This window comes from Aythya ferina, assembly GCF_964211825.1.
Source record: "Aythya ferina genome assembly, chromosome: 7".
Classification (NCBI taxonomy): domain Eukaryota; kingdom Metazoa; phylum Chordata; class Aves; order Anseriformes; family Anatidae; genus Aythya; species Aythya ferina.
The window spans coordinates 23,113,362-23,137,722 of record NC_140302.1 but is presented as its reverse complement, the minus strand read 5'-3'; the positions used below and the strand labels follow the sequence as shown (position 1 = coordinate 23,137,722).

The 24,361-nt window shown below is 56.2% G+C and overlaps 2 protein-coding genes across 8 annotated transcripts in view; one reads left to right on the top strand and one right to left on the bottom strand.

Annotated features, from left to right (window-relative positions):
- Window positions 1–530: 530 nt before the first annotated feature.
- ABCC2 (ATP binding cassette subfamily C member 2) lies at window positions 531–17,662 on the top strand. Its single transcript, XM_084525828.1, has 32 exons — window positions 531–678; window positions 891–1,064; window positions 1,514–1,639; window positions 3,136–3,270; window positions 3,687–3,809; window positions 4,157–4,212; window positions 4,608–4,839; window positions 5,180–5,352; window positions 5,773–5,950; window positions 6,321–6,575; window positions 7,051–7,116; window positions 7,549–7,686; window positions 7,854–8,000; window positions 8,275–8,359; window positions 8,618–8,684; window positions 8,881–9,007; window positions 9,187–9,363; window positions 9,488–9,655; window positions 9,972–10,155; window positions 10,999–11,131; window positions 11,577–11,682; window positions 12,002–12,221; window positions 12,660–12,814; window positions 13,338–13,493; window positions 13,596–13,795; window positions 14,376–14,502; window positions 14,902–15,003; window positions 15,098–15,241; window positions 15,782–15,940; window positions 16,172–16,338; window positions 16,473–16,667; window positions 17,068–17,662. Exons 1-32 carry the CDS (start codon window positions 637–639, stop codon window positions 17,195–17,197), a joined length of 4,647 nt encoding a protein of 1,548 aa, XP_084381954.1. The 5' UTR covers window positions 531–636; the 3' UTR covers window positions 17,198–17,662.
- Window positions 17,663–18,070: 408 nt separating this feature from the next.
- The window catches only part of DNMBP (dynamin binding protein), a 32,527-nt gene continuing 26,236 nt past the window's right edge, over window positions 18,071–24,361 (bottom strand). For 5 of the 7 annotated variants that reach the window (XM_084525822.1, XM_084525820.1, XM_084525819.1 and 2 more), the window contains 11 exons: window positions 24,112–24,259; window positions 23,731–23,748; window positions 22,917–23,116; window positions 22,459–22,589; window positions 22,110–22,214; window positions 21,766–21,894; window positions 21,006–21,338; window positions 20,373–20,555; window positions 20,097–20,295; window positions 19,546–20,000; window positions 18,071–19,247 (listed from right to left, as the gene is read on the bottom strand). In XM_084525822.1, the coding sequence (XP_084381948.1) occupies window positions 19,059–19,247; window positions 19,546–20,000; window positions 20,097–20,295; window positions 20,373–20,555; window positions 21,006–21,338; window positions 21,766–21,894; window positions 22,110–22,214; window positions 22,459–22,589; window positions 22,917–23,116; window positions 23,731–23,748; window positions 24,112–24,259 (2,090 nt within the window). In that variant the 3' untranslated portion in view covers window positions 18,071–19,058. The remainder of the gene's footprint in view (window positions 19,248–19,545; window positions 20,001–20,096; window positions 20,296–20,372; window positions 20,556–21,005; window positions 21,339–21,765; window positions 21,895–22,109; window positions 22,215–22,458; window positions 22,590–22,916; window positions 23,117–23,730; window positions 23,749–24,111; window positions 24,260–24,361) is intronic. The other 2 variants (XM_084525817.1, XM_084525818.1) reach the window with 2 other exon arrangements.

Here is a 24,361-nt window from a genome sequence, read left to right as displayed (position 1 = left end):
AAAATCTCCAGGATCTGCCAGCAAGAGGGTGGCAAAAGGAACCTGGACCCTGGGGGCTCACAAAGGCCACTGCAGCATGAGGGCAGCTCAGCTGCCGCACTCGGCAGGTTGGCAGGGCTGGGCGCTGCTGGTGTCCTGGGCATCCCTGCTGGTGGGGGCTGTGAGGAAATGCTCCTGAGGCACCAGTCTTTGCTTGACTTTCTGGCAGCATTCAGCAGCCTTGTTCTGGAAGGAAAGATTTGTTGCAGCAAGGCAGTGTTGTGGTTGTGCACAAGCCTGTCTGTGTACACCGGCGAAGGCTGTGGTTTCAGAGCAGTGACCATGTTGTGCAATGCTGCACTGCAGAGCCTGCGGCGGCTCTGTGACAGCAGCTTCCCTTCCTTTTCTTTCTTGGGGCTTCCTCTTTTCCCTTCCCTAGGGCTTGTGCGGTTTTCCAAGGCCCTTTTGGTCAGCGCGTTGGTCTGTGGCATTGTGCAATGACCCCAAGTTGATAATTAACTGAGTACCATCAGGGATTTTATCCCAACACCAGCTGAGGGTGTGTGGGGACTTTTATCCCGCGTATCCACCCAGGACTCTCACAACCGAGCAGAGTGAGGAGAAGGAGCTGCTGTCTTGTCTCACCTGAACCAAGCCATGTCAGCAGCCCTGGAGAAGTTCTGCGGCTCTGTCTTTTGGGTGAGTGGCTGCATCGGGGCCCCCATTGCCTGTTGGGGAAGGATGCTCAGTGGAAGGGAAGAGCAGTAGATTGGGAGAGCGGGTGTGGAGGACTGAGGCTGCGAAAGGATGGAAACTGTGGGTAGGAGCCCTAGAAGTTCTGGCTCTTGTGCTGTGAGTCAGGTGAGGGTCAAGCGATCCCGAGTGACCTGGCTGTCTGTCCTTGCCAACAGAATGCCTCGTACCTCACTCGCCCAGATGCTGACCTGCCGGAGTGCTTCCAGAAGACTGTGCTGGTCTGGATCCCCCTTGGCTTCCTCTGGGTTTTCACTCCATGGCAGCTCCTGCCCATGTGCAGAGGCAAAGAGAGGAAATCATCTCTGACCAAACTCTACATCTTCAAACAGGTGGAGTGGGGCTGAGGGGGACACGGAGGGCAGGCTGGAGCAGCCTGGGGTGAAGGGGTGGTGAGTGGAAAGCCTCTGGGTTGGAGTAAGATGAAGAATGGATGGATGGAAAGTGTAGGAAAGAGGGAGCAATGGGCTGGGGGTACCCAAAGGGCAGACCATGATGAAGTGTATCTGGGACAGAGGAGATAACAGGGCTGGGATGTGCAGGAAGGGCTTAGGTATGTGTTGTGGCCTGTGATCCTGTGGGTTCTTGTGCTCTGAGTTTAAAACGATGGCAGTGCTCCTGTGGGATGGCCCTAGAAAACTGTCCTGGCCAGGTATGGGTTGGAGGGGTGCAATGCTCTATGGGGCTCGGTGCTTTTCGTCCCATTGCACTGTCTCCCAGTGGTGCCCAGTGCACCTGCTGGGCTGGCCCTCCCCTCACGACCGCTGCCCTCTCCACGCAGGTGCTCACTGTGCTGCTGGTGCTGACGGCGGTGGCAGAGTTGGTGCTGGCATTTCTGGAGGACATGGGGCTGGACTCCCCGCCAGCTGTGCAGTACACAAACCCCAGCCTGTACATGGTCACCTGGGTAAGCGCTAGCTGGACGTTGTCACCAGAAAGACAGGATGTGACTGCAGGGACGAGCAGCAGAAAGCTTCCATTGCACAGGGATGGGGGGAAGCTGCCTCTGCAGGGAAACAGTTGGGGAGATGGGTAGGGAGCAGCCCTCAATATGTATGGGAAGTGCCCAAGGGAATAGGCTGAGGGTGGGTGTCTGGCTGTGTGGTGCTCCCTTCTGCTTCCTAAAAACTGGGATATGGCCACAGTGTCTGTGGCCATAGCTGAACTTTCTGCCAGAGGCTTTAGTGACCTTTCTGCTTTAAGGAAGATCCCAGGCAGGGCAGGATGGGGCGGTGAGAGCTCTGCACTAGGCATAGCTATGGGCAACGTGGCAGCCAGGCTGAGCACAGGGATACATCAGAAAGGACTTGACTGCTCCTCAGGTAAGTGATGGGGGCCAGCCCCAGAAACTGGATGCAAAACACTGGATTTTTATTTATTTTTTTTATAACACGTCTCCAGCAGGCACAACCTCCCAAGGGGTCTGGGATCAGCTGTGCTATCTATAACCAGCCTCGTGCCCTGCAGCAGCAAGGGCCCCAGCTGCGTGTCTCAGCAGCCGGGCTGAGGGGTGAAGCTGCAGTAGGGTGAAGTGTAGGTCAAGGAGGGAGGAGTACGGGTTTCACGGGACTGATAGCACAGTATGAGCATCAGTCCATGGCATGCTGCTCTGATATCTCAGTTTCCTGCGTGTAACTGCTGCATTTGTGGGAAGACTTGTGAAGTGCCACAGAATTCCTAGGGAGTAAAGATTTGTGATTAAAGTTTTGTGATTAAAAATCTGTGATTAAAGATGTGATTTATGAGTAACGATTTGTGAGATGTGTCCTCTAGGAAACTAAGGACATAGAGGCTGTTAGCTGTGATAGAATACGTGCAGAAGTAGCAGATCTCTCGTAGAAGTTATGAGCTGTTGTAGCAGTCTTAAAGCCATAAAACTTAGGAGCTACACTTATAAGCAGACATAACACCCCGGTTTGCTAACAATTGCTCTTTTATCATGTCGTTTGGTTTCATTTGGTTTTACATGCTAAGTTTATGAGAGATTTTAATCCGAGGGGACCGCCCAGAGATACAGCCCTGCCTGGGTCTTTGATCTGGCTTTAATTCTAGGCTTTGAGGCAACATTCAGGAGACAGAGTGATGTTCAATATTCACTCCTCACAGCAAATCTAAAACTCTCTTAAAAGAGAAGTAGTGCCCTGCTGTATCGTGTGCCTTCAGACCTTTTTTTTTTTTTTTTTTTTTTTTTCTATGAGGAATTTGATCTTACATCTTTCTGAAATAAACCTTTGCTCTTTGCATTTAAGTCCAAAGCTCCTATAGGGCTGGCAGCGAGCTGAGTGTCTTCAGGATAGTGAATCCCAGAAGACCATGTCCTGGGACACATGCCCCAAAGGCATGTTTAAAGGGAAGACCTAGTCTTGCTGCCCTGCCTGAAGCTCAGACCGATTTTCCTTCTAGTTCCTGGTCCTGCTGATCCATGACACACGCCGGTTCTGCCTGCGCAGGGACTCGGGGATACTTTTCTGCTTCTGGATTCTGTCCCTGCTCTGTGGGATATTACGGTTCCAGTCCCTCGTCCGGAGAGCACTGCAGGTCGGGTTTGGCAGGAAGCTGGGTGCTTCCCAACAGTCTGGTTTTGTCCCCAAAGGAAGTCCCTGCAGACTTCACCCCCTGACAAGCTCTCAGTGGCATCACTGGGGTCCCAGTTGCCCTAAGTACCTTGGGGGGCTGGAAGAGGCCTGAAGATGAACTGCTCTTTAAAATCACACACTCCCTTTGAGGAAGCATAAGCTCTCTGGGACCATTTTATCCCCTTTTGGACTTCCAGGAGGAGGTCAGGGAGAAAGAAAGAGGGGTGGTGAAGGGAAGCTGAGCCAGGGACCGGAGCAAGTTCTGCAACTGTTCTGTTGGGCCTGGCTTGTTCACTGTCCTGGGGATGCTCTGCCACTGAGGGCTTGGTGGGCTTGAGGCAAGCCCCAGGATTCACCCTGGACTCTGCACTCTTGCAGGACTCAATCTCCGATGTGCCGCGGTTTGTCCTTTTCTTCATCTCCTATGGGCTCCAGCTGCTGCTCTTCCTTCTCTCAGGCTTCTCAGACATTGCCCCAGAAGCAAAGGAAATGACAAAGAAGGTATGAGGTGCAGGCAGGAGCGGGTGTGGGACTCGGGGTGGCACATCCCGGCTGGCTTTGTGCAGGGCAGGGTGGGCTGCCTCAGGCTGCAGAGATGCCTGTGTGAGACTGGGGGATGTCAGCAAGGGGCACAAGGAGATCTGGAGCCTGCAGCCTGGGGCACCTGCATGTGTCCCCAAGGAGGAGGCACTTCTGGCTGTGAGGAGGGGTTCCTGGGGCTGGAGCTGGCACTGTTTGAAACCTCTGGGGTTTCTTAAGGGTTGGGGTGCCAAGGCAATTCTTGTCAACACCATCTTCTCAGCACTCGTGATGCCTCAGTACCCACTTCTCTTTGCTTTGTACCCTAGAATCCAGAGGTGACAGCCTCCTTCCTGAGCTCCATCACCTTCGAGTGGTACAGCAGGTGAGCAGGGCTCCACGGGAGGTCTGGGCTGGTGAAAAGCAGCAGTGCTTTAGGGCTGGGCCAGCGCAGAGAGAGACGTCATTTTCAATGCTGTCTGTGCAGCCTGAGCTCAGCCCCCTCCTGCCTTGTTGTGCACTGGTACCTGGTGCATGGGGCCCAGCTTTCAGGGAGCAGCAATCTGCCACAGCTGGGACGTGGCACAGAAGTTGCCCAGCTGCTTGGGAGCAGGAGGAGAAGCTGCAGCCATACCAGGCTGTGTGAACACGAAGCAGGGAGCTGGCATTCTTCCCTCTGTCAGGGCCAGGCTGGGTGTGAAAGCTCTCAATTTGCAGCACGGACTCTCACGCTGATGTAGTGCTGGAGACTTGCTAAGGGGAGATTTCTCTGCCCCACAGGATGGTTTACAAGGGCTATCGCAAGCCCTTAGAGATTGAGGATGTCTGGGACTTGAAAGATAAAGACAAGATACAGGCTATTTACAGTGCTTTTGAGAAGAACATGAAGACTGCAGTGAGGAAGGCCCAAGCAGAACTGGAGATACGGAAACGCAAAAAAAGACAGCGGGAAAGTGACCCAGACCATGGGAATAGTATGAGCAAGGCCCAGAGCCAAGACATCTTGGTGATGGTAAGTCCCTTCCCTCACCTGTGGGAATAATGTCAGCTCCCTGTAGCCCCAGTGCTGGGTTTTCCCTACTTTGATTCTGTGGGGTCTTTGGCAAGGATGGGGTGACCCATGACACAGTCTTTCCAGTCCTCAGGAGATCCCCTTACTTTTGAGAGAACAGGAAAGTCTCCATCCTCCTGCCCTACAGAAGGGCAGGAACCACCCTCAGGTCTGCAGTACGAGCAGCTCCTTCATTCAGGATAACCTGGTCTGGGGGCTGTGGAGCTGTCCTGGAAGCATCCTTCCAGCTGCAAGAAGCCACACAACCCACCCAATTACTTCTGTGTCGTCTTCCCTCTAGGAGGAGAAGCAGCCAAAGAAGAAGAAGAAGGGGGCCAAAGACCCTCACAAAGATTACCCCAGGGGTTGGTTGATGAAAGCTCTTGGTAAAACCTTCTGGAAGAACCTCCTGCTCTCAGTGGGTTTCAAACTGGTGCACGATGGACTTGTGTTTGTCAGCCCCCAGCTGCTGAAGTGAGTCATTCCTCTCTCCCTGTCCATGCACTCTCCTGACCTCGCACCCAGCCCCACCACATTCTTCTGTGCACAGCTCCAACCCCACCACCACAATACACACACCTCTCCCAGTCCCACACCCTAGTGACTTTCTGTGCCCTCGAAAAAGATAAGAGAAGGTCTTGGGTTACAGTTTAATGAAGAACCGAGCAGATCTGAGCTGGCTGCCAGCTGCTGAGAATGAGGTCTTGCTCCCGACATCCTTCAAAATAGTCTCCCTAAGGCGGGGGGCCCAGCTTGCTGTGTGTCCAGCCAGCTGTGTGGGGCAGGGTCTCTGTCACTACCCTTGTGAGGCTGCTCTCCCTCTGTTGGTCTGGAGCATCCTGCCTGGGGCTGTCTCAGGAGGGTGGGTGTCTCATGGCCCTCTCTGCCCTCCAGGCTGCTGATCGCCTTTGTGTCGGATGAGGAGGCATTTGCCTGGCAAGGCTACCTGTATTCCATATTGCTCTTCCTGACGGCACTGATCCAGTCCCTCTGCCTGCAGCAGTACTTCCACTTGTGCTTCCATCTAGGCACAAACGTGCGTGCCAGTCTCATCGCTGCCATCTACAAGAAGGTTGGTATGGTCCCATCACCACCCAGTTAGCTTTCTCCCAGCTGGGCTGGGGAATCTGGCATCTGTTGCCTGCCCAAGCACCTTGGGGTAAACTGCTTTGATGGCTACCAGGGACCAAGGAGAGGTTTCTCTTCAGAGCAGTGCAACACCTAGGGCAGCTGCCCCTGGTATTCCTGTCCTTGGATGTGTTGCTTTGCTCCCAGCGTGTCGCTGGCTCCCTATGTGCACGCTGTGACGAGAGCACCCCTGACCAGCAGAGAAGCACCAGGAGCAGTTTCAGCCTGGCCTGCTAGTGCCCTGCTTCGTGTCATTCTGCTGGCTGCCAAGCTGCTCCCAGAGCCCTGCAGTGACTGTTTTTTTCTCTTTCCAGGCACTCACCATGTCCAGCGCCACCCGCAAGGAGTCCACGGTGGGAGAGACTGTGAATCTGATGTCTGCTGATGCCCAGAGGTTCATGGACATGGCCAACTTCATCCACCAGCTGTGGTCATCCCCCCTGCAAATTATCCTGTCCATTGTCTTCCTCTGGGGAGAGCTGGGCCCCTCTGTCCTGGCTGGCATTGCAGTCATGGTGCTGCTCATCCCCATCAATGGGTTCCTGGTTGCTAAAGCCAAAGCCATTCAGGTCAGTGGTGGGGGCAATATTCTCCCTGTCCTCCCACTCCAGAGGCCTTCTCTCGTTCTCCCCACTAATTTTCCACAATTCCTTTGCCTGCCTTGTTATGCTGCAGATCTTTCCCAGGCTAGGAAGTTTGACTTGGGCTGGGGGGGCTGTAGCTTAAGCCAGGGGGAGATGAGCACCTGAGATAAGCAGGAGGCAGGTGAGATCAATCTGAACTTGAACAGGTCTGAGTGCAGCCTTGAGGACTGAAAGCAAGATATTACCAACCATAACATAAAGCTCTAGATTATGCATCATAACAGGGTGTTTTTTTTTACCAGAATGTCCAGAGCCCCAGGGAGCCAACATCCAGCTTCATGGCTTCTCTGGGATCTGGAGCCCCCCCCCTTCTGTTCCCTGGGGCAGTACAGGTGTATTTCCAAGGGTGAGCTCTGCCTGGTTTAGATGCTGACACAACCCGTGGCTCTTCTCTTTGTAGGTGAGGAACATGAAGAACAAAGATGAGCGCATGAAAATAATGGGTGAAGTCCTCAATGGAATCAAGGTGAGCAGTGGAGCTGCACCCCTCTCCTTGGTGCACTGTACCAGAGGCAGTGCACCCCAATAACCCTACAGCATCAGAGTTACTGTCTGGCCTGGGGTCTCTGGGGTGGCCAAGTCTCAGTCTCTAAATTTTCTTGTGAAAGGCTGGCTGGGGAGAAGCCCTGGGTACCTGGAACAAGACTTTCATTACAGAAAGGGTGTCCCAGGGATTTCCTGGACAGCCACAGTGGTGAGCGTGCTGCTGTGGTGGCAGAGGCTCACAGTGACCTGTGAACCAAGGATGGGGAATGGGAATGCTGTGGGAAAGTGCTCTGAGCCGGGGGAATGTGGTGGGCAAGCAGGCTTCTGAGCAAGGTGCTGGCTGCCAGTGAGCTGGGTGTGAGGGTGGGCATTGCCGTGAGGCCAGCACCTGCTCACCCTGGTTGCCCCACAGATTCTGAAGCTTTTTGCCTGGGAGCCCTCCTTTGAGAAGCGAATCAACGAGATCCGGGCACGTGAGCTGAAGGACCTGCTGAACTTCACCTACCTGCAGTCGATCTCTATCTTCGTGTTCACATGTGCTCCCTTCCTGGTGAGTGCCGAAGGGCCTGGGGAGAGCTGTACCACCCTGGGAGCTGGGCCTGGGCTGTGTTCGAGGGGGTGGGAGAGATGGGGAACCTCGGCTGAAGTGCAGTGAGGGGGAGCAAAGGGGCACCCAACCACACTGATGGTGGCTTTCTCTGCTGCTACCTGTCCCAGGTGTCCTTGGCGAGCTTTGCTGTCTACGTACTGGTGGATCAGAATAACGTCCTGGATGCACAGAAGGCCTTTACTGCCATCTCCCTTTTCAATGTGCTGCGCTTCCCCATGTCCATGCTGCCCTTGGTCCTCTCTTCCCTGGTGCAGGTCAGTGCCCATGCAGTGCAGGAGGGTCTCGTGGTACCTCTATCCAAACCAGCACACGGGGCTTGGATGTGTGATGGACCTGGGCCCTGGACACCCAGGGATATGTGCACAGGATTCTGCTGGCAATAGGGTGGGAAAAGACTCGTGTGTGACACAGGCTTGGGGCTGAGAGGTGGGGGCTGCTGCTTGGGTGAGCGCTGTGTGTATGTGGTGCTCTGCTTACGGGGCTCCTGGCAGCCTACCAAGCCATGCCGTCCTCTTTCTACCGTGACAGACCAATGTCTCGACGGCGAGGCTGGAGCGGTACCTGGGTGGAGAAGAGATGGACACCTCAGCTATTCATCACGACCCCATTTCAGGTAGGCAAATCTCCGTGTTAGTCCCTGTGGGTCATGGGCTGGCCCAACCCTGCCCACTGAGCAGTGGGGCCGTGAGGCAGTAGGGGCTGAGCTACTTTGGAGATGGAGCTAGGGAGGTGGGAACTAGACGGAACCAGGTGAAGGGCTGTGCAGAAGGGTTTGGGGGCTGTGCAGGCTGGGTTTGGGGACGTGTGGGTTGGGATCAGGGACAAGGCAGTCCAGGGCTTCCTCAGCCCTGAGGTGTCTTTGTGTTGGCAGGCAGCGCTGTGCGTTTCTCGGACGCCACATTTTCCTGGGAGCAGGATGGGAATGCTACGATAAGAGAGTAAGTGCTCTGTGTCGTGTGGGGCCAGAGGGGTGGGGAGAGGGTCTTTCTCCTTGGAAAATGTTAGCTGGGGGCAGCAGTCACCTCTTCACAATGCTGCTAGAGGTGCACCCCTCAGAGGTGCTCCTCTGCTCTGTGTTGGTCCTGTGCCAGGGTGACCTGGTAGTGCTGCTTACTCTACACTCTTGTCTTGCAGTGTCACTCTGGACATCAAACCTGGGAGCCTGGTGGCTGTGGTGGGTGCTGTGGGCTCGGGCAAGTCTTCCCTGGTGTCAGCCATGCTGGGGGAGATGGAGAATATCAAGGGACACATCAATATCCAGGTGAGAGGGCTGCGGGGCTCGCAGGGGGCAGCGAGGCAGGCACTGGGTGACCGTGCAGCCTCCCAGGTCAGGGACCAGACTGGTACCAGAGGGGCTCCAGGACAAGGACCAGCTGTGGGAGGGGGCCGTGTTCAGGCTGGTGTCCTGGTGATGAACCTCTTCTTGTGTCTCTCTGCCAGGGCTCTCTGGCCTACGTCCCCCAGCAGGCCTGGATCCAGAATGCCACGCTGAAAGACAACATCCTTTTTGGGTCAGAGCTGGATGAAGCTAGGTATCAGCAGGTCATCAAGGCCTGTGCCCTCCTCCCAGACCTGGAGCTGCTGCCTGCAGGGGACCAGACGGAGATTGGAGAGAAGGTACCAGCCATGGGCACTGTGTGGAGAGGTGGGGGTGAACAACTGTGGGGCAAACACATGCAGCAGGAGAAAGAGCCATTGCCCTGTGCCAACCCAGGGCTCACAGAGGTCCCTTCCCTTTCAGGGCATTAACCTGAGTGGGGGACAGAAACAGAGGGTCAGCCTGGCCCGGGCAGTGTACAGCAATGCCGACATCTACGTCCTGGATGACCCCCTCTCTGCCGTGGATGCACATGTGGGCAAATACCTTTTCGAGAACGTGCTGGGGCCAAAAGGACTGCTGCAGAAGAAGGTGAGCACTCGTGTCCTTCTTCCTGGGACTAGGACAGGTAGAAATGACCCTGGCACTGTGTTGGCCGTCCAGGGAAGGCTGGGGTTGCTTGCTTGGGACAGAGAAGGGATCCCCCAGCTTTCCAGTAGGTGGGAGAATCCTTGTGGATCCCCAGAGGGGTGTGGAGAAGCGAGGGGTGCCCTGTGTCCTCACGGGCAGGTAGTGATCAATGGAGAGGTCCCCAACTAGAGGACAGAGAGCCTGCAGGGTGCAGGCTGGGGGGCAGGGGGTGTTCTGATGCTCACTACCCTCCAACTGCAGTGCCGCTTTATTGCAGACACGGATCTTGGTGACACACGGTATCAGTTTCCTGCCCCAGGTTGATAACATCGTGGTGCTGGTGGCAGGAGCAGTGTCTGAACACGGCTCCTACAGCACCCTGCTTGCAAACAGGGGGGCCTTTGCCCAGTTCCTGAACTCCTACGGCAACCAGGAGGAGGCTGCAGAGCAAAATACCACAGGTACTGGAAACTCTACTGGGCAGGTGAAGGGGCTGTGTGTGTGTCTTGAGACTGTGAAAGCCCCATGACCCTGTTCATTACTCTGGCCTGACTCTGTCCAGTCCAGGCCCCAGCTGTGGCTGCTGTGTGTCCTTCCCAGCTGCCCACAACCAGCAGCTCAAGGGCTTTCTGCCAAAGATTTGCGTCCAGGTATTACTGTGAACAGCCACCAACGGATGTCTAACGCTTTACTGCCTTTTCAGGTCTTTTATGTGTATGGCTCCCATAGTCTTATGAGGCAACAAGCTATGCACTTTAACAATGCTGGGGTGAGAAAGATCCTTTAGTTTCTTTTGAGCGTGGTGTTGGATAATATTTCATCTTTGTCAGCTCCCCCAGTCCTACGGAAAGGAATGACACCAGGTCAGGTAGATGCTTGCCCTGCCCAGGCTCAGCCCTGGGTAAACACTGATAATGCAGTTGTCCAGCTGAAGCCTGGCTATTCCCATTTTGTCCCCACAGGATCCATCTCTCAGCTCAGAGAAGTGCTCCTAAACTGGAGTGATGTGGCCTACTGGGTCCCGCACCTCCTAAACTAGCACAAATCTCTGAGGCAGAAGGCAGCACCAGGAACTGCCTCTGTGCAGGCCTTTAGCCCTGCTTTCCCTGCCAGCTCTCCCCCCACAGTGGATTTCTTCCTCCCCCTGCTGTGGTGGGCTTGCAGCAGGGTTGGAAGAGGAGTGATGTGTGGCTGGAGGATGCAGCCTGAGCCTGGAACAGGGGGTGGAGATGAGTGTATGCTCTGGTGCATGGGATCTTCTCCTCAGTGCCTGACCCTGCCTTTCTTCACCCCTGTGTCTGTAGCTGTTGCTTTAGAGGAGGCTGAAGAGCAGAGAGATGAAACTCTTGAGCCTTGTGTGGAGGAGGGTCCCGATGATGTGGTGTCTGCGACGCTGAAGCGAGAGGCCAGTGTCCATCGGAGAGAGTTCGTTCGCAGGTGGGGACTCAGCCAGAGCTCTCAGCGCTCTCCCCTGGCTCCTGCATTGCTCTTTAGGAGACCAAAGGGGCTGTGGGCTTCACTGGGGGGATTCCTGCAGAGAAGGGACTGGGAGCCTTCCTGTCAGCTTCTGCCACCAGCAGCTAGGCTGGGTAAAGAGCATCTGATCTTGCCTTTACTTGCATCGTTGTGCCACAGCCTCACCCTGTGGTCTTCTCTGAAACTCCTTCTGCTGGGCTGGTTCTGTTTTTGGGGCCAAGGGCTCTGATTTCACGGCTGCAAATGCCTAGGGCTTCCACAAAGCTCATTCAAAGCTGTGCACGTCAGGACACTTATCCAAGGGGGCTCCAAGGCTGGTGTCCCAGCGCAGCACAGGGGTGGACCCCCAGGGGAGTAGGAGCCATGCAGCACCCTGTGGCTAACGGTGCCCATCACCTCCCTGCAGCCTCAGTACAAAGAGCACCAGTTCCTGGAAGAAGTCCCAGGAGGAGCCCCCTAAGAAAGTGAAGGGCCAGCAGCTGATCGAGAAGGAAGCTGTGGAAACTGGCAAGGTGAGGAGGATGGCAAGGGGGTAGGAGGGACAGTATAATGCCCTGGCTCAGTCCTGCAAGACCTTGGCTGTGGCCCAGAGAAACCAGCTCCAGCTTTCTGTGGCCCCATTGCAGCCAAGTGGCACCGAAGGGGACAGTGCTGCCTGGAGCTGGTGGCCAAGGTGGCCCTGGCTGGGGGACAGGCTGCTAGTGCAGGGTGGTGGGGAAGGAGGAGGTGTGTGAGCAGCACCATGGGCGGTGGGAAAGGAGAACAGAGGCTGTGTTGGCTGTTCCTGGCTGGTGTTTGCTACGCAGTAGTGATGTCTGAACTGGTCCACAGGTGAAATTCTCCATGTACCTGCGGTACCTGCGTGCTGTTGGCTGGGGGTATTCGTTCTGGGTTGCCATGGGCTATGTTGCACAGTACGTGGCCTACGTGGGGACCAACCTGTGGCTCAGCGCCTGGACTGACGATGCGGAGCGCTACCAGAACCAGACCTACCCCGTGCAGCAGCGAGACCTGAGGATCGGGGTCTTCGGGGCACTGGGGGTGTCGCAAGGTGAGTGTGGGGACACAGGATCTGCTCACCTCAGTGATGTGGCCCAGCAGGGATAAGGCCTGCAGCCAGCAGTGTCCAGCTGCCTGCTGGTGCCTTCCCTCCTGCTCCTGCCTGGACTGGGTACAGATACGAGCATGAAGTCAGAGCAAACTGACCCAAGAAGACTGTGTTGCCCTCTTATGTTGAGGATCGCAGTCCTTAACCAGTTTGGAGATGTTGCCAGTGCCCACAGCCTTCCCAAAGGGTTAATGTTCTCCCCCTGTGGTGGGACACAGTTACTGGGGCTTCCCAAGATGAGGTGCAGGATTGGCACAGAGGGTCACTGCAGAGCATCTTGATGCCTCCTCTCTTCTTGGTGTGCCCCGTGAGCCAGAGGGACTGACATGGGGCCAGCGTCACACTCAAGCCGGTGCTGACCACCCCGTGCTCTCCTTACAGCTATCTTCCTGCTCTTTGCAACTATGCTGTCTGCTCACGGCGCCGTGCGGGCCTCCCGCATTATGCATCAGCGACTGCTCAGCAACATCCTGCGTGTGCCCATGAGCTTTTTTGACACGACCCCCACTGGCCGCATTGTGAATAGATTTGCCAAGGTAAGAGAACAATCCCCAGAAGGTGTTTGTTCTGGCCGGTCTGAAGAGCATTGGGTGGTGGCACATCCCTGTTGAAGTTCAGCACTGCACAAATGTGCCCAGATCAGGGCCTGGAAGGGAGTAGAAGGGTATGGTGGATGCACGGTTGCCTATGAGGTAAACCACCTCCTGGGATATATTTAATAGCAGGAGAGTGGACAGTGGATCCCAATAAATTATTTTCTTTTCTGTTCGGTGCAAGGGAGGCTATGGCTGGATACTATGTCCTGTTTTGGGGCCACCTGGTCAAGAGGGATGTAGAAAAACTGAAGAGTGTTCTAGCTGGATACCCAGCTAGAAGAGGGATGATAGCCAGCTGGAGACCTGGGTACACCTACGTGGACCTGGAGCCAGCCCTGTTGCTTTTTGTTTCTGATGAACAAATACGTGTGTTCCTCATGAACCGTATATGTGTGAAGTCTTTGGGTTCCTTCCTCTCTCTGGGGTCGCTGACTGCTTCTCCCTGCTTCTTTTTACACTCTAGGACATCTTCACAGTAGATGAGACCATTCCCATGTCCTTCCGCAGCTGGCTCTCCTGTTTCATGGCTATCATTAGCACATTGCTCATGATCTCCTTGGCCACCCCATTCTTCACTATCATTGTCGTTCCCTTGGGCATCTTCTACTATTTTGTGCTGGTGAGTAACTGGTACCTAAGAGAAGCTTCTGCCCTGCTCGGAGCAGTACCCTTGTTGCTGCCAGGGTTTGTGTGGATAACTGAGCTGTGTCTCTCATTTCAGCGCTTCTACATCTCCACGTCACGCCAGCTGCGGCGTCTGGACTCTGTCACCAGGTCTCCCATCTACTCCCACTTTGGTGAGACAGTGTCAGGCCTTTCTGTCATCCGGGCCTATGGACACCAGGAGCGGTTCCTAAAGCAGAATGAGAGCACAATGGACATCAATCAGAAAAGTGTGTACTCCTGGATTGTCTCAAATAGGTGAGTTTGCTCCTTCTGCCACAGCACTCTGCATCCAGGGGCCTCAGGTCCTGAGATAGGTTCCTGGGATGCTGAAGTCCTCCCTCTTTATCTCAGGACATGCTCTGAGAGTCTGCACTGGGGGAGCTTGGGATAGGGTCACTGTATGTGGGAAGGACACCTTTTAGGGTGACTGTGAAATGTAGAGTATGATCCCTATAAAGTATCAAGAGCCTGAACAGGTTGGTCTGTGCTGTTGAGGACTGCAATGCTCTTGCTGGGTTCTGGGAAGAGGCTGGTGCTTCAGGCCAGGTGAGGGTGTGATGGGGGCACTGCCTGCTGCTGGTATGTGTCTGGGTAGATGTTCTGGGTGTGTGAGGTTTGTGTAGCTGGGGTTCCTCTGATATGGCATTACCAACACTGGAAGTTACATGTGAGACACAGGGACTGCCAGATGTGGTGGAAGAGCTTGCAGAATTAGCCACAAACAACATGCTGTGTAGGGGCAGGTACCACACGTATGGTGCTGAGCTCAGGGCTGCTGGTGGGATGCTGGTCTCACTGGTGGGCCCCATGCTGGGGCTGTGTTCTCCCTGTGCAGGTGGCTGGCCATCCGTCTGGAGTTCGTTGGGAGCCTGGTGGTCTTCTTCTCTGCACTTCTAGCTGTGATTTCAAAGGGCACTTTGGATGGGGGCATTGTGGGTCTCTCTATCTCCTCCGCCCTCAATGTGAGTCAATGAAGGCTTTTTCTGTTCCATTTCTGGGAGCAGCACCCTGATGGCTCTGGGCTGGCTGCATCCAGCTCTGACATGTGGGGAGGGGATTAGCTGGGGTCTCCCTGCTGGGGAGGGCAATCCCTGGGAACTGTTTTGAAGCCAGGAGAGCACACATCCCAGTGTGAGGGATATGCTAGCTGCTGTGGTCAGGAGCACATTCTCTGTGGATCAGAGACACTGCAGCAAAGCTTTTGAAGGGCTGGGGAAAGGGGGCTGTGGCTGGTGAGAGGAAAGTTACGGGCTGCCAGGGATGCTTGTGCCTAGGCTGTGTCCGTGAGCTCTCAGCTGTCAGTGGGAGGTGGTTGTTCTTGAGTACTGCTAAGCTCTGTGTCATCTGGCGCTGCCATGCAGGTGACCCAGACACTGAACTGGCTGGTGCGGATGTCTTCAGAGCTGGAGACGAACATTGTGGCTGTGGAACGGGTACATGAGTACACGAAGGTGAAGAGAGAGGTGAGGAGACCAGGGTGTGGGCAAACACCGGCTACACAGCTCGGTGCAAGCCAGGACTGCAGGGTGCAGCCCCCTAACACTCCTGTGCCCCCAGGCTGCGTGGGTGACAGAAAAACGTCCTCCCCAAGGCTGGCCCAGCAAGGGCGAGATCCAGTTCATTGACTACAAAGTTCGTTACCGACCTGAACTGGAGCTGGTTCTTCAAGGGATCACCTGCAATATTGGGAGTACCGAGAAGGTGAGGACCTCTCTGCCTGCAGTGCACCCTTTCTTTCCCTAGTGATGCTGTTGGTTCTGCTCTCTTTGTTCCAGTCTGTGGACTGGGGAGGGATGGTGATGTCGATGTGGCTCCTGGGGACTCCAGAGCTGCAGGGAAGGGACCAGAGGAGATAGTCTGGGAGGTGGTGGTTGCAGATGCTTACTGGGTGTGCTGACACTCTGTGGCTTCAGCCTGCATAAGCCCCACTGCTGGGGGAGCAAGGTTCATGGCTGCAGCCAGCACAGGCCCTCTGGTAGTCCGTGGTGCAGACAAGCCAGCAAAGCTGCCTGTGGGGATGGCACAGAGGACCAAGACATGGGGAGACAGACCCTGTCCTAACTGGATGTGGGGCTGGAGGGCTGCACGGTAGAGCCAGCTCCACACACCTTCCCATAGGAGTGGAGGGGGAAGGGGGAATGTGCTGTGGAGCAGGGGCAGGGAGGCCCACCACACCAAGAGAAGAGCACCTGCCCTGTTTTCCTCAACCCTGCCAGCGGGTCTAAATATTTGCTTCCACAGGTTGGGGTTGTGGGCCGCACTGGGGCTGGCAAGTCCTCCCTCACCAACTGCCTCTTCCGGGTGCTGGAGGCTGCGGGAGGGAAGATCGTCATCGACGGGGTGGATATCGCGACGATCGGCCTCCACGACCTGCGCCAGAACCTCACAATCATCCCCCAGGTGAGCTGCATCCCACTGCTGCGAGGCCTCCCCAGGCTCTGTGCCCTGGGCAGCCCATCCCTGGGTGCTGCAGAGAGCCCAGGACCTGTGGGCATCCCCTCGCCTCCACCCCTGCCAGGAGCAGGCAGCAGGGCGAGCAGCCTGTGGCCAACTTGGGGTGGGCAGTCCTGGAGCCATCACCTCTGCTGAAGGGCCATGGCAGACGTGAACACGCTGTGCTGTCCCTGGCAGGACCCTGTGCTCTTTACCGGCACCCTGCGGATGAACTTGGACCCCTTTGACCAGTACACTGATGAAGAAGTCTGGAAGGCCCTCGAGCTGGCTCACCTGAAGACATACGTGCAAGACCTTCCCGAGAGGCTGCAACACCTTGTGAGCGAGGGAGGGGAGAACCTGAGGTGAGCAGAGGAGCTGAGGCATGCCCCGGCTGGTGGTGGGGTCAGGGTGGCGTGTGCGAGTGGGCTCGCAGATGCCCTGCTGGTCCTCAGCACCACTTGTTTGCCTGGTAACTCACATTCCCCACCTCATCCAGCGTTGGGCAGAGGCAGCTCGTGTGCCTGGCCCGGGCCCTTCTCCGCAAAGCCAAGATCCTCATCTTGGACGAGGCAACAGCAGCTGTAGATCTGGAGACGGATCACTTAATCCAGACAACGATCCGGAGTGCGTTTGCTGACTGCACTGTCCTTACCATCGCCCACCGCCTCCACACCATCATGGACAGCAACAGGTAGCATGGGATACGGGGACTGGGGCTCCTAGGAAGGGGAGGGAGATGCCAGTGACAGACACAAGGTTGTAGTTAGAGAAGATGGGGTGGTTGCAATGCCCAGGACAGCAATATACAGAGCTTCCAGGAAAGCAGGACAGAGAATGGGAAGGAGGGCCATGCATTAGTGGGGAGTAACATTTCTGGGACCCTTTACAGCAACAGGTCGTAGTGGGGTTGTTGACACCATATGCATTTCATCCCCTAGCACAGGGTTGAGAGCCCTCACCTCTGTCCTGAGAGGTGAACCACCTAATGGGGCTGTAAGAGGAATGTGTGCTGGTGGGGTTCTAGTTCTGGTGCCAGCAGCACTGTTGGCTCGGATTGTGGGAGCTCAGGTGTTCTTGTTCCCTGCTGCCAGGGTGATGGTGATGAACGCAGGGAGGATTGTGGAATACGACAGCCCTGAGGAGCTCCTTCAGAAGCAGGGCATTTTCTCTGCGATGGCAAAGGATGCTGGCATCACGAACACTGAAACCACCACGCTGTAGGTGGAGCGGATGTAAGTGGAGTGGAGCAGCGTGCCGGTGAGCAGCTCCCTCCTGCTTGGACTCACCAACCTGGCACCTGGATCTCCCTGCAGCTGGACTGCCTGGGAATTTGTGTTTCTGCAGCTGAGAAGTGAAAGGGAGAGAGTGGCTTCTCTGGCTGTCAGGGACAGAAGATACGGACTTGAGCTGTGACCCTTGCTGCCACACTCGGCCTGCTGTGCACAAGGGTCTGGAGCTGTGTGACTTACTGCAGTATAGAGGGGAAAGTTACATCAGGCAGGGAGACCACAGCCCCTTGTGGGTCTTAGTTTTTGTGTTCATTGTACCAAGGGAACCTAGCTAAGAGATGCTGTAGCACTGTGGAATGAAATTTACAGTTTAATCTAAGAGTGGATGTTATAATTTATTTACTTCTTGTAACCATTTCATCTTCCAACTAAAAGTCTGATGTTAAGGTATGCTAAATGAGCCTCGGTTTAGCTTAAAGCTTGGCAAGTGTGTGGGGGAAGCTGGTACGCTGATGTAATGCAGACACAGATCATGGGAAGTCCAAATCAAGTGGCACAGGTACAGCAGAGCAAACAGCAGGAGGGATGCAAGCCTCTCAGCCCCACCTGAGTCATGTAGCAGCACAGCAGGGGAAGAGGTAAGTGCAATCCCTTCATCTTCACAATGATCTCTGCTGTGAGGGTTTACTAGTGCCTGAGCTGCAGCTGGCACAAAACACCAAGGCAGAAGCATGCTGTGCCCTACTGAGAGGGAAATGGCCCTGCAAGATGCACACCAGGTCTGTGAGCTCTGCTCCCACCCCACTCGCACAGCCACGCATACACCAAGCGCTCCTCTCATCTCTCCTGACACTTGCACAGGTGCTTCCTATATACAAGGGCAAACGTTTATTTACAGAGCAGCAGTACAGGGGACACAAACACTGCCCCGAGGAGAAGGGAGCTTTCCTCCTTCAGGACATGGCAGCAGCACGTAAGACACACCACCCCACAAAGGGCACTGCATCCCTCCCAGAACACAAGCACCATCGCCAGTGCCCTGCAGCAGGCACAGGTGAGGCACTCCTGGTCAGAGCCCCGAAACATGAGGCTGCAGGACAGGTTGTGTTTTGCCTTCCGCCCTGCCCCAGAGCAGCCCTGCTAGAGCAAAGAGGCAGGTCTTGGACACTGGAGACACTGTGCTGACAAGGGAAGATGGTGTTCAGGGTCTATGGCTCTTCTGGGAGCTGAGAACCCAATAGCCTGGAAAACCTCCCAGTAGGGGTTTCTAGTTCTAAGCTAGAAAAGCTTAGAGAGGCCCCAGCCCCTGGGAGACCAGGCACATGGACACAGCACCCATGGGGGTGCTGCTGGGGGTGCTCCTGAAGGCTGGGCTCTGAAGCTGAACTACTCACAGCAATCCTCAGAGCAGCTTCCTCAGGCCAGCACAGATGTCCCACCCTGAGGATAGACCAGGTTCCTGCTGCTGCCAAGAAGGCACTGGGAATGCGTTCACAGGTTGCTTTTAACACTAAAGAGGGTCTCAGCAATAGACTTCCACAGTTTAAATCCACAGCAGCTCAGCCTTGGTTGAGTCATTCCCTCCTGGGGCATGGCCCCATGCTCTGCTCCCCTGCTCCTGGCTGGAGGCAGGAGGCTTGAACAGCACGGGGTGACAGCAACTCACCCCTGCCCTCAAGCAAGCCGCCTGCCCTGCCAGCCCACGCTTCCTCCTGTCCATGGCAGCCAGTGTGGTGGGGCTGGAAGCACTGCAGGGCTGCAAGGAGGCACAGCCTCAGCCCCCTGGGGTGAGCAGCGGAGGCTGCAGGGCCCCCGACAGTCCCAAGGCACAGGGTAGGGGCTCCTGCCCCCTCTCACGTGTACTCCGTCTTCCGGATGTAGCTGGAGGGCACATAGCCCTGCTTGCCGTGCGCCTCGGCCAGCCACCACTCTCGATTGCCTGTGATATCCTCAAACTGCAGGATCCTGAGTCTCTGGTTAGCTGACACGCTCAGCTCGTTGGTGTTTCGGCCTTTGAAGGTGTAGAGCGCGTAATAGACCTGCTGGGCAGAGGGAGGCGTTGGTCAGACAGGCACTCAGCACAGCCTCAATGCTGCACAGCACAGGATGTGTGCGCAGCGCTTTGCAGAAAATCAAGGCACAGTCAGAGCTGCCCCCACCCACCCACCCATTTACAGCCTTGGTCTGTGGCTCTGCACATCTCCACCTCAGCCCCTTGGAACAGAGCAACCTCCACCTCACTCCTCTCCCTCATCATGGCCAGGATGATTCAGCCTCCACTCAAGTGAGAGGAGGGTCAGCCCTTGGCACCCCGAGTCCCCTGGGCAGCTGAGAACTCACCTGGTTGCCCTCTGGCTCGCTGCTCTCCAGCCCGGAGTCTCTGTCCTCCACAGAGGACACAGGCCTGAGCCGCGCTTTGGTGGGGTGCCCATTGCGAGGGCCAGGGCTGTAGCCTGGCTCAGGGCGGCTGTAGCGGCGTGGAGATGTCACCACACCAGCCTCCAGCCTCTCCGTCCTGTCACCAGAGCTGAGCTGGGGCACAGAAGGGGAGTCCGTCTGCGAAGGGGTCTGCGGGGATTGGTACGGGTCTCCTGGGGAGGCAGAGTCCTGCAGGGGTTTCTGAGTGAAGGCCACGGCTGCCCCGCTGGGGCTGAAGGTCAGCGTGGTGCTGCTGTGCGGGGAGGAGCTGCTGTGCTCGGACTCGTTGGAAGAGTGGCTGCCCACAGAGACGTCCGACTGGCTGCGGCGCGGGTTGTAGGGCTTCAGAAAGGAGCTGTACACAAAGCCCTTGGTCACTGCGGAGAGGGAGAGGAAAGGAGCTCAGATCAGGGATCTGGGGGACCAGAGGAGAGGAGTCGCAGCAGGCACCGAGGGCAGGAGCAGCCACCTACCCCCATTGTCTATGAGCCAGCGATTCTGGCTGCCCATGGGGTCCTTCTTCTTGATGACCCCCACGATGTCTCCCTCCAGCAGCGAGACATCCAGGTCTTGGGCAGCATTGAAATTGCGCTCTGCCTGGAAGAGGCTGTCGGGGGAATAGCGGGCCAGGAGGGCAGCTCGGATGTCGTCCGACTGCAGGAGGTAGCTGGGCTGCAGAGGAACAAGGTAGGCATGAACGCTGTCCCAGGCTCCCCGGTGAGCCCTGACACAGGGCAGAGAGGACTCACCAAGGCACCGAGCGGCTGCCGCCGGGCAGACTGACGCTCCATGCTCTTCCTCTCAAAAGGCTTCTTGGGAGCTGCCTGGGACTCTGGGAAGAAGGTGAAGGCCTGGAGCTGCTGGAGGACCCGACTGTGCTCCTCCTGGAAGACGGCAATGAGGTTCCCCTCTCGGCCAGACACCTTCAGCAACTGAAACCAAAGCAAGGTCACAGTTAGATGGAAGCTACTGCCAAAAGTAGCCAAAAGCTACAGCAAGGATCATGTCAACTCCCAGGCCAAAAGGGGCTCTGAGCCCTGCCTGTGACTTGGATCAGGCCCAGATCTGCAGCTCTGTCTGGATACAGCTCTGCACGATCCCCACGCTGACGGCCTGAGGTACTCCCAGGCAAATGCTGTCTTGCCACTGCTCCTGAAGCAGCCAGAGCACAAGTCCCACCTCCACCATCTCCCCACACAACTGCATCTCAATCAGGCAACTCCTGCCCTGACAGGATCCCATGGGAACCCTCCCTGAGGCACTTAGGGACTGAAACAGCAGCAGCAGCTTCCCCTGTAGTGAGGGAAAGCTTGGGGAAAAGCCCTGTGCAGAGGTTAGTGCTGCACTGAGCCTGCAGCACTGTCTGTGCTCCAGGAACCCACCGACAGCAGGGGTCTCAGCTCCTCCAGGGCCAGGCGCACGAAGTCACAGTGTGCCTCTGCGTAGCCCCGCACACAGCTGGCAAAGAGCTCCTTGGCGAAGCACAGGAACTTGGGCAGCTCGTCCAGGAGCTGGGCGTTAAGGGCCTCGTAGTTGTTGCGGGCCGACTGCAGCTCCTCCAGCGTTCGCTTGTCCTTCAGCTTCTCCGCTCGCTCTGTGCAGTTGTGGAAGTCAAGGAGCTTGTCGAAGCGTTTCTGCACCAGCTTGTGAGGCCCCGCAAACATGCTCAGCAGCTGGTTCAGCGGCGAGCTCACCAGCCGCTCTGTCCGCTCTTTCTGGTGGGCAGAGATGCAGGGAGCAGGTGAGATGAGGTGCTCTCTCCTGACATGCCTCTAACACCAGCTGCTCACCCTCTGCTACACAACCTCCCCAGGACAGCACAGAGTCCACCTTCCTGATGGCACCCTACCAGAGTTCCAGAGATCCCTTCTAGCACATAGTACACAATAATCCTACATAAATGTGCTAGCATGGAAAATGCTAGAGGAAGGATGTTACACTTCTGGCAGGGCTGAAAAAAATGTGTGCCTAACAGGCATGCTCAAGGCACAACCTCAACCCACAGCCATCAAAGCTCTCAGGAGGCAGGAGCTGAATGGGGGTGCTCACACCTATTTTGGGCTGCGTTACCCGTGCAGCCACCCACGGGTGGGAGAGCCCCAGAGGGGTGCCTGCAGCACGCGAGGGCACAGGCTTACTCACAAAGTTGGAGAAGAGCTGGTCGCTGATGAGCCGGTTCACTTTCTGGAACTGGTCCAAGTCCCCGCTGCCTTTCTCCGTGCACAGGTCCCACATGCTGACCGCTGCCAGCGCCTTCATGCAGGCTGACTCCTGCACCAGGGACATGCAGTCAGCACAGCCACGCATACCACCCAGGGGAACAGGGCTCCCAGGGCAGGATCACGCTCCTAGGGCAGCCCAGACCCCCAGGGGCCAACCCTCAGGCAGGGCTGAGGTCAGAAGCATTGCCGAGTGGCACTGCTAGTACAAACCATGCAGGCAGGAGGGGCAGCATGTGGCGAGCCCCACATCACACCCAGACTCACCCGGACGTGCTGCAGGTAGAGTGAAAGGTCCCTGATGAAGGACTTGATTAGCCTCTCTTGCATCCGAAAATTTTTCTCTGTCTCCTCAAAGGCTTCGTCCTTCAGCTGTGGGAGAAAAGAGCTCAAGGGAGGCAATGCAGGAGTCTCGCACCTCCCAGAGTGGGAGATGTGGGGCCTCCTGCCCACAAACCAGGGAGCAGAGACGGATGGTTCAGACCCTAAGCTCACTCTGCCTTGCTGGCCTGGATGAGAACTATTCCCTGGGGAAGGGATGTGGGGAGTCAGTAGGTATCACCACCTCCTTGGGCACCACAGGGTATAAGTGTATCTGGCAGGTGATGCAAATTACCTGGGGCGCAAAGCCCGTGAGATGCTTGAGGTGGCTGCTCACACGGTTGGATTTTTTGATGATGGAGTGGAAGTTGAGCTTGGAGATCTTTTCCATGAGGCTATCTTCATCCCCTTTCCGGTACTTCAGCACTAAAGAGATTGAAGCAGAAATCAGAACCCTTATCAGCACAATGTTAACATTAAATATATATTCTCATCTTATCGTTCTTGTTTTCATTTCACGGCTATGTATTCAGCAACTGCATACATTTCACATCACTGTATCACAAGAAATATGTCAGATGCATACTACGTTATTCTTTGCATACTGTATCTCATGCTTAGATTTTTAAAAGCAGCTCTCTTGTGGCACTGCTGTGAGGGTGCTGTTTATTGAGGTCAGATTCCCTCCAGGACCGTGCAGTTGACAGACTCCAACTTCACCCACTCTGACCCCAGCTCTACCCAGCTCCTCACCCAGGTCCTTCCGACGCTTGTACTCGTTGATGTTGACGTTGATTTCTTTGACAGCAAGGAGAGCAGCTGTGAGTGGAGCCTTGTCAGGGTGAGACTCAGGGGTGGCGCTCAGCAGCTCCATCAGCAGCAGCGGGTACCGCATCACCCTTTGCACTGGCTTGATGAGGAAGGAGCCCAGGTTAATGTAGTTTGTGCAGCCCCTGGGAAGTTGGGACAAAGAAGATGCAACAGGTTTCAATCCAGCTCTGCCCCCTTGAACTGACCCCAGCCAGACCCAGAGGACCAACACCTCCAAATCCACTGTACTTCCTAACTCAGGCCACCCTCACCTCCAAACCCACTGCGCTCCTGAACCCTCAGTGATTTCAGATCAGCCCCAGGTTTCCAGACTTCACTCAAACCACGTGACTCTTCTCAGCCAAGACCCTCTCCATCACCAGACCCACTGTGGGACCCCACACGGGTACAGCTTTGAATGTACCAGAGCTCCACCTGCCTCAGACTCCATCCCACCAACCTACTGCTGAATCTGGCCTGCAGCGCAAGGCAGACTGTGCTCAGGACCGCAGCCAGCACGGGGCTCTCCTTCCTCCCTGGATCTGATGGCTCCCCAAACCTGTTTTCAGCCCAAAAGACCTCCCCTCGCCTCACCACCTGCCTGTACCACCCACCCATTGCCACTGCTGCTGCTGCAACCGTGCTGCAGACAGGACCCCCAGACATGCGCCCAGCCGGTGGCGGGAGGTGAGTCACAAGGGAGCAGCCAGGCCAAGACAGACGGACAAGCGGGGACTAACAGGAAGGAGGCACTTACCACTCACTGTACAGGCTCCTGCCGGCCCACAGAGTGCCAAAAAGCAAAGAAAAGCAACAGGTTAACGGTGCAGCAGGCGTGCACTCCCGCAGCCAGCTCCCTCCCGCAGTGACAGTGACGCTGCCATGGCAGCTCTGACCCATGGCAGCTAGAGACGTGGCAGATGCCGAGGCAGGCAAAGTGGCTCATTTCTTCACCAGCCTTGGTGGCGCAGGGCTTGGGGAATAAGAACTTTAAACCCAGGGCATGCTGCCTTCTCCCTACTTTGGTGACCCTACAGGTAGGCGTCCCAACCCCTGTGCGTTGGGGCAGACGGGCAGGGACGCTGGGGAGTGAACCCCCTACCCCAGCCTGATGGCCACCACCGCCAGAGGCTCCAACCTGAGGCTATCCAGCAGGTCCACCAGCAGTTTCTGGATCTTCTCGTCTTTCTCATAAGTTTCCAGCAGTGCAATGGCCTCGTCATGGTTCTGGCAATACACCCTGTAGACGCTCTCCAGCTCTGCACGTTGTGCCAGGAACACCGGCCCTGCACACAGCAGCGAAGTGGGACGTCAGTGTCTCCAGGCCCCCCTTGCCTTCCACAACCACGCTGCATTCATGGTGAGACTCTGTGTCCCCCTTCCACACA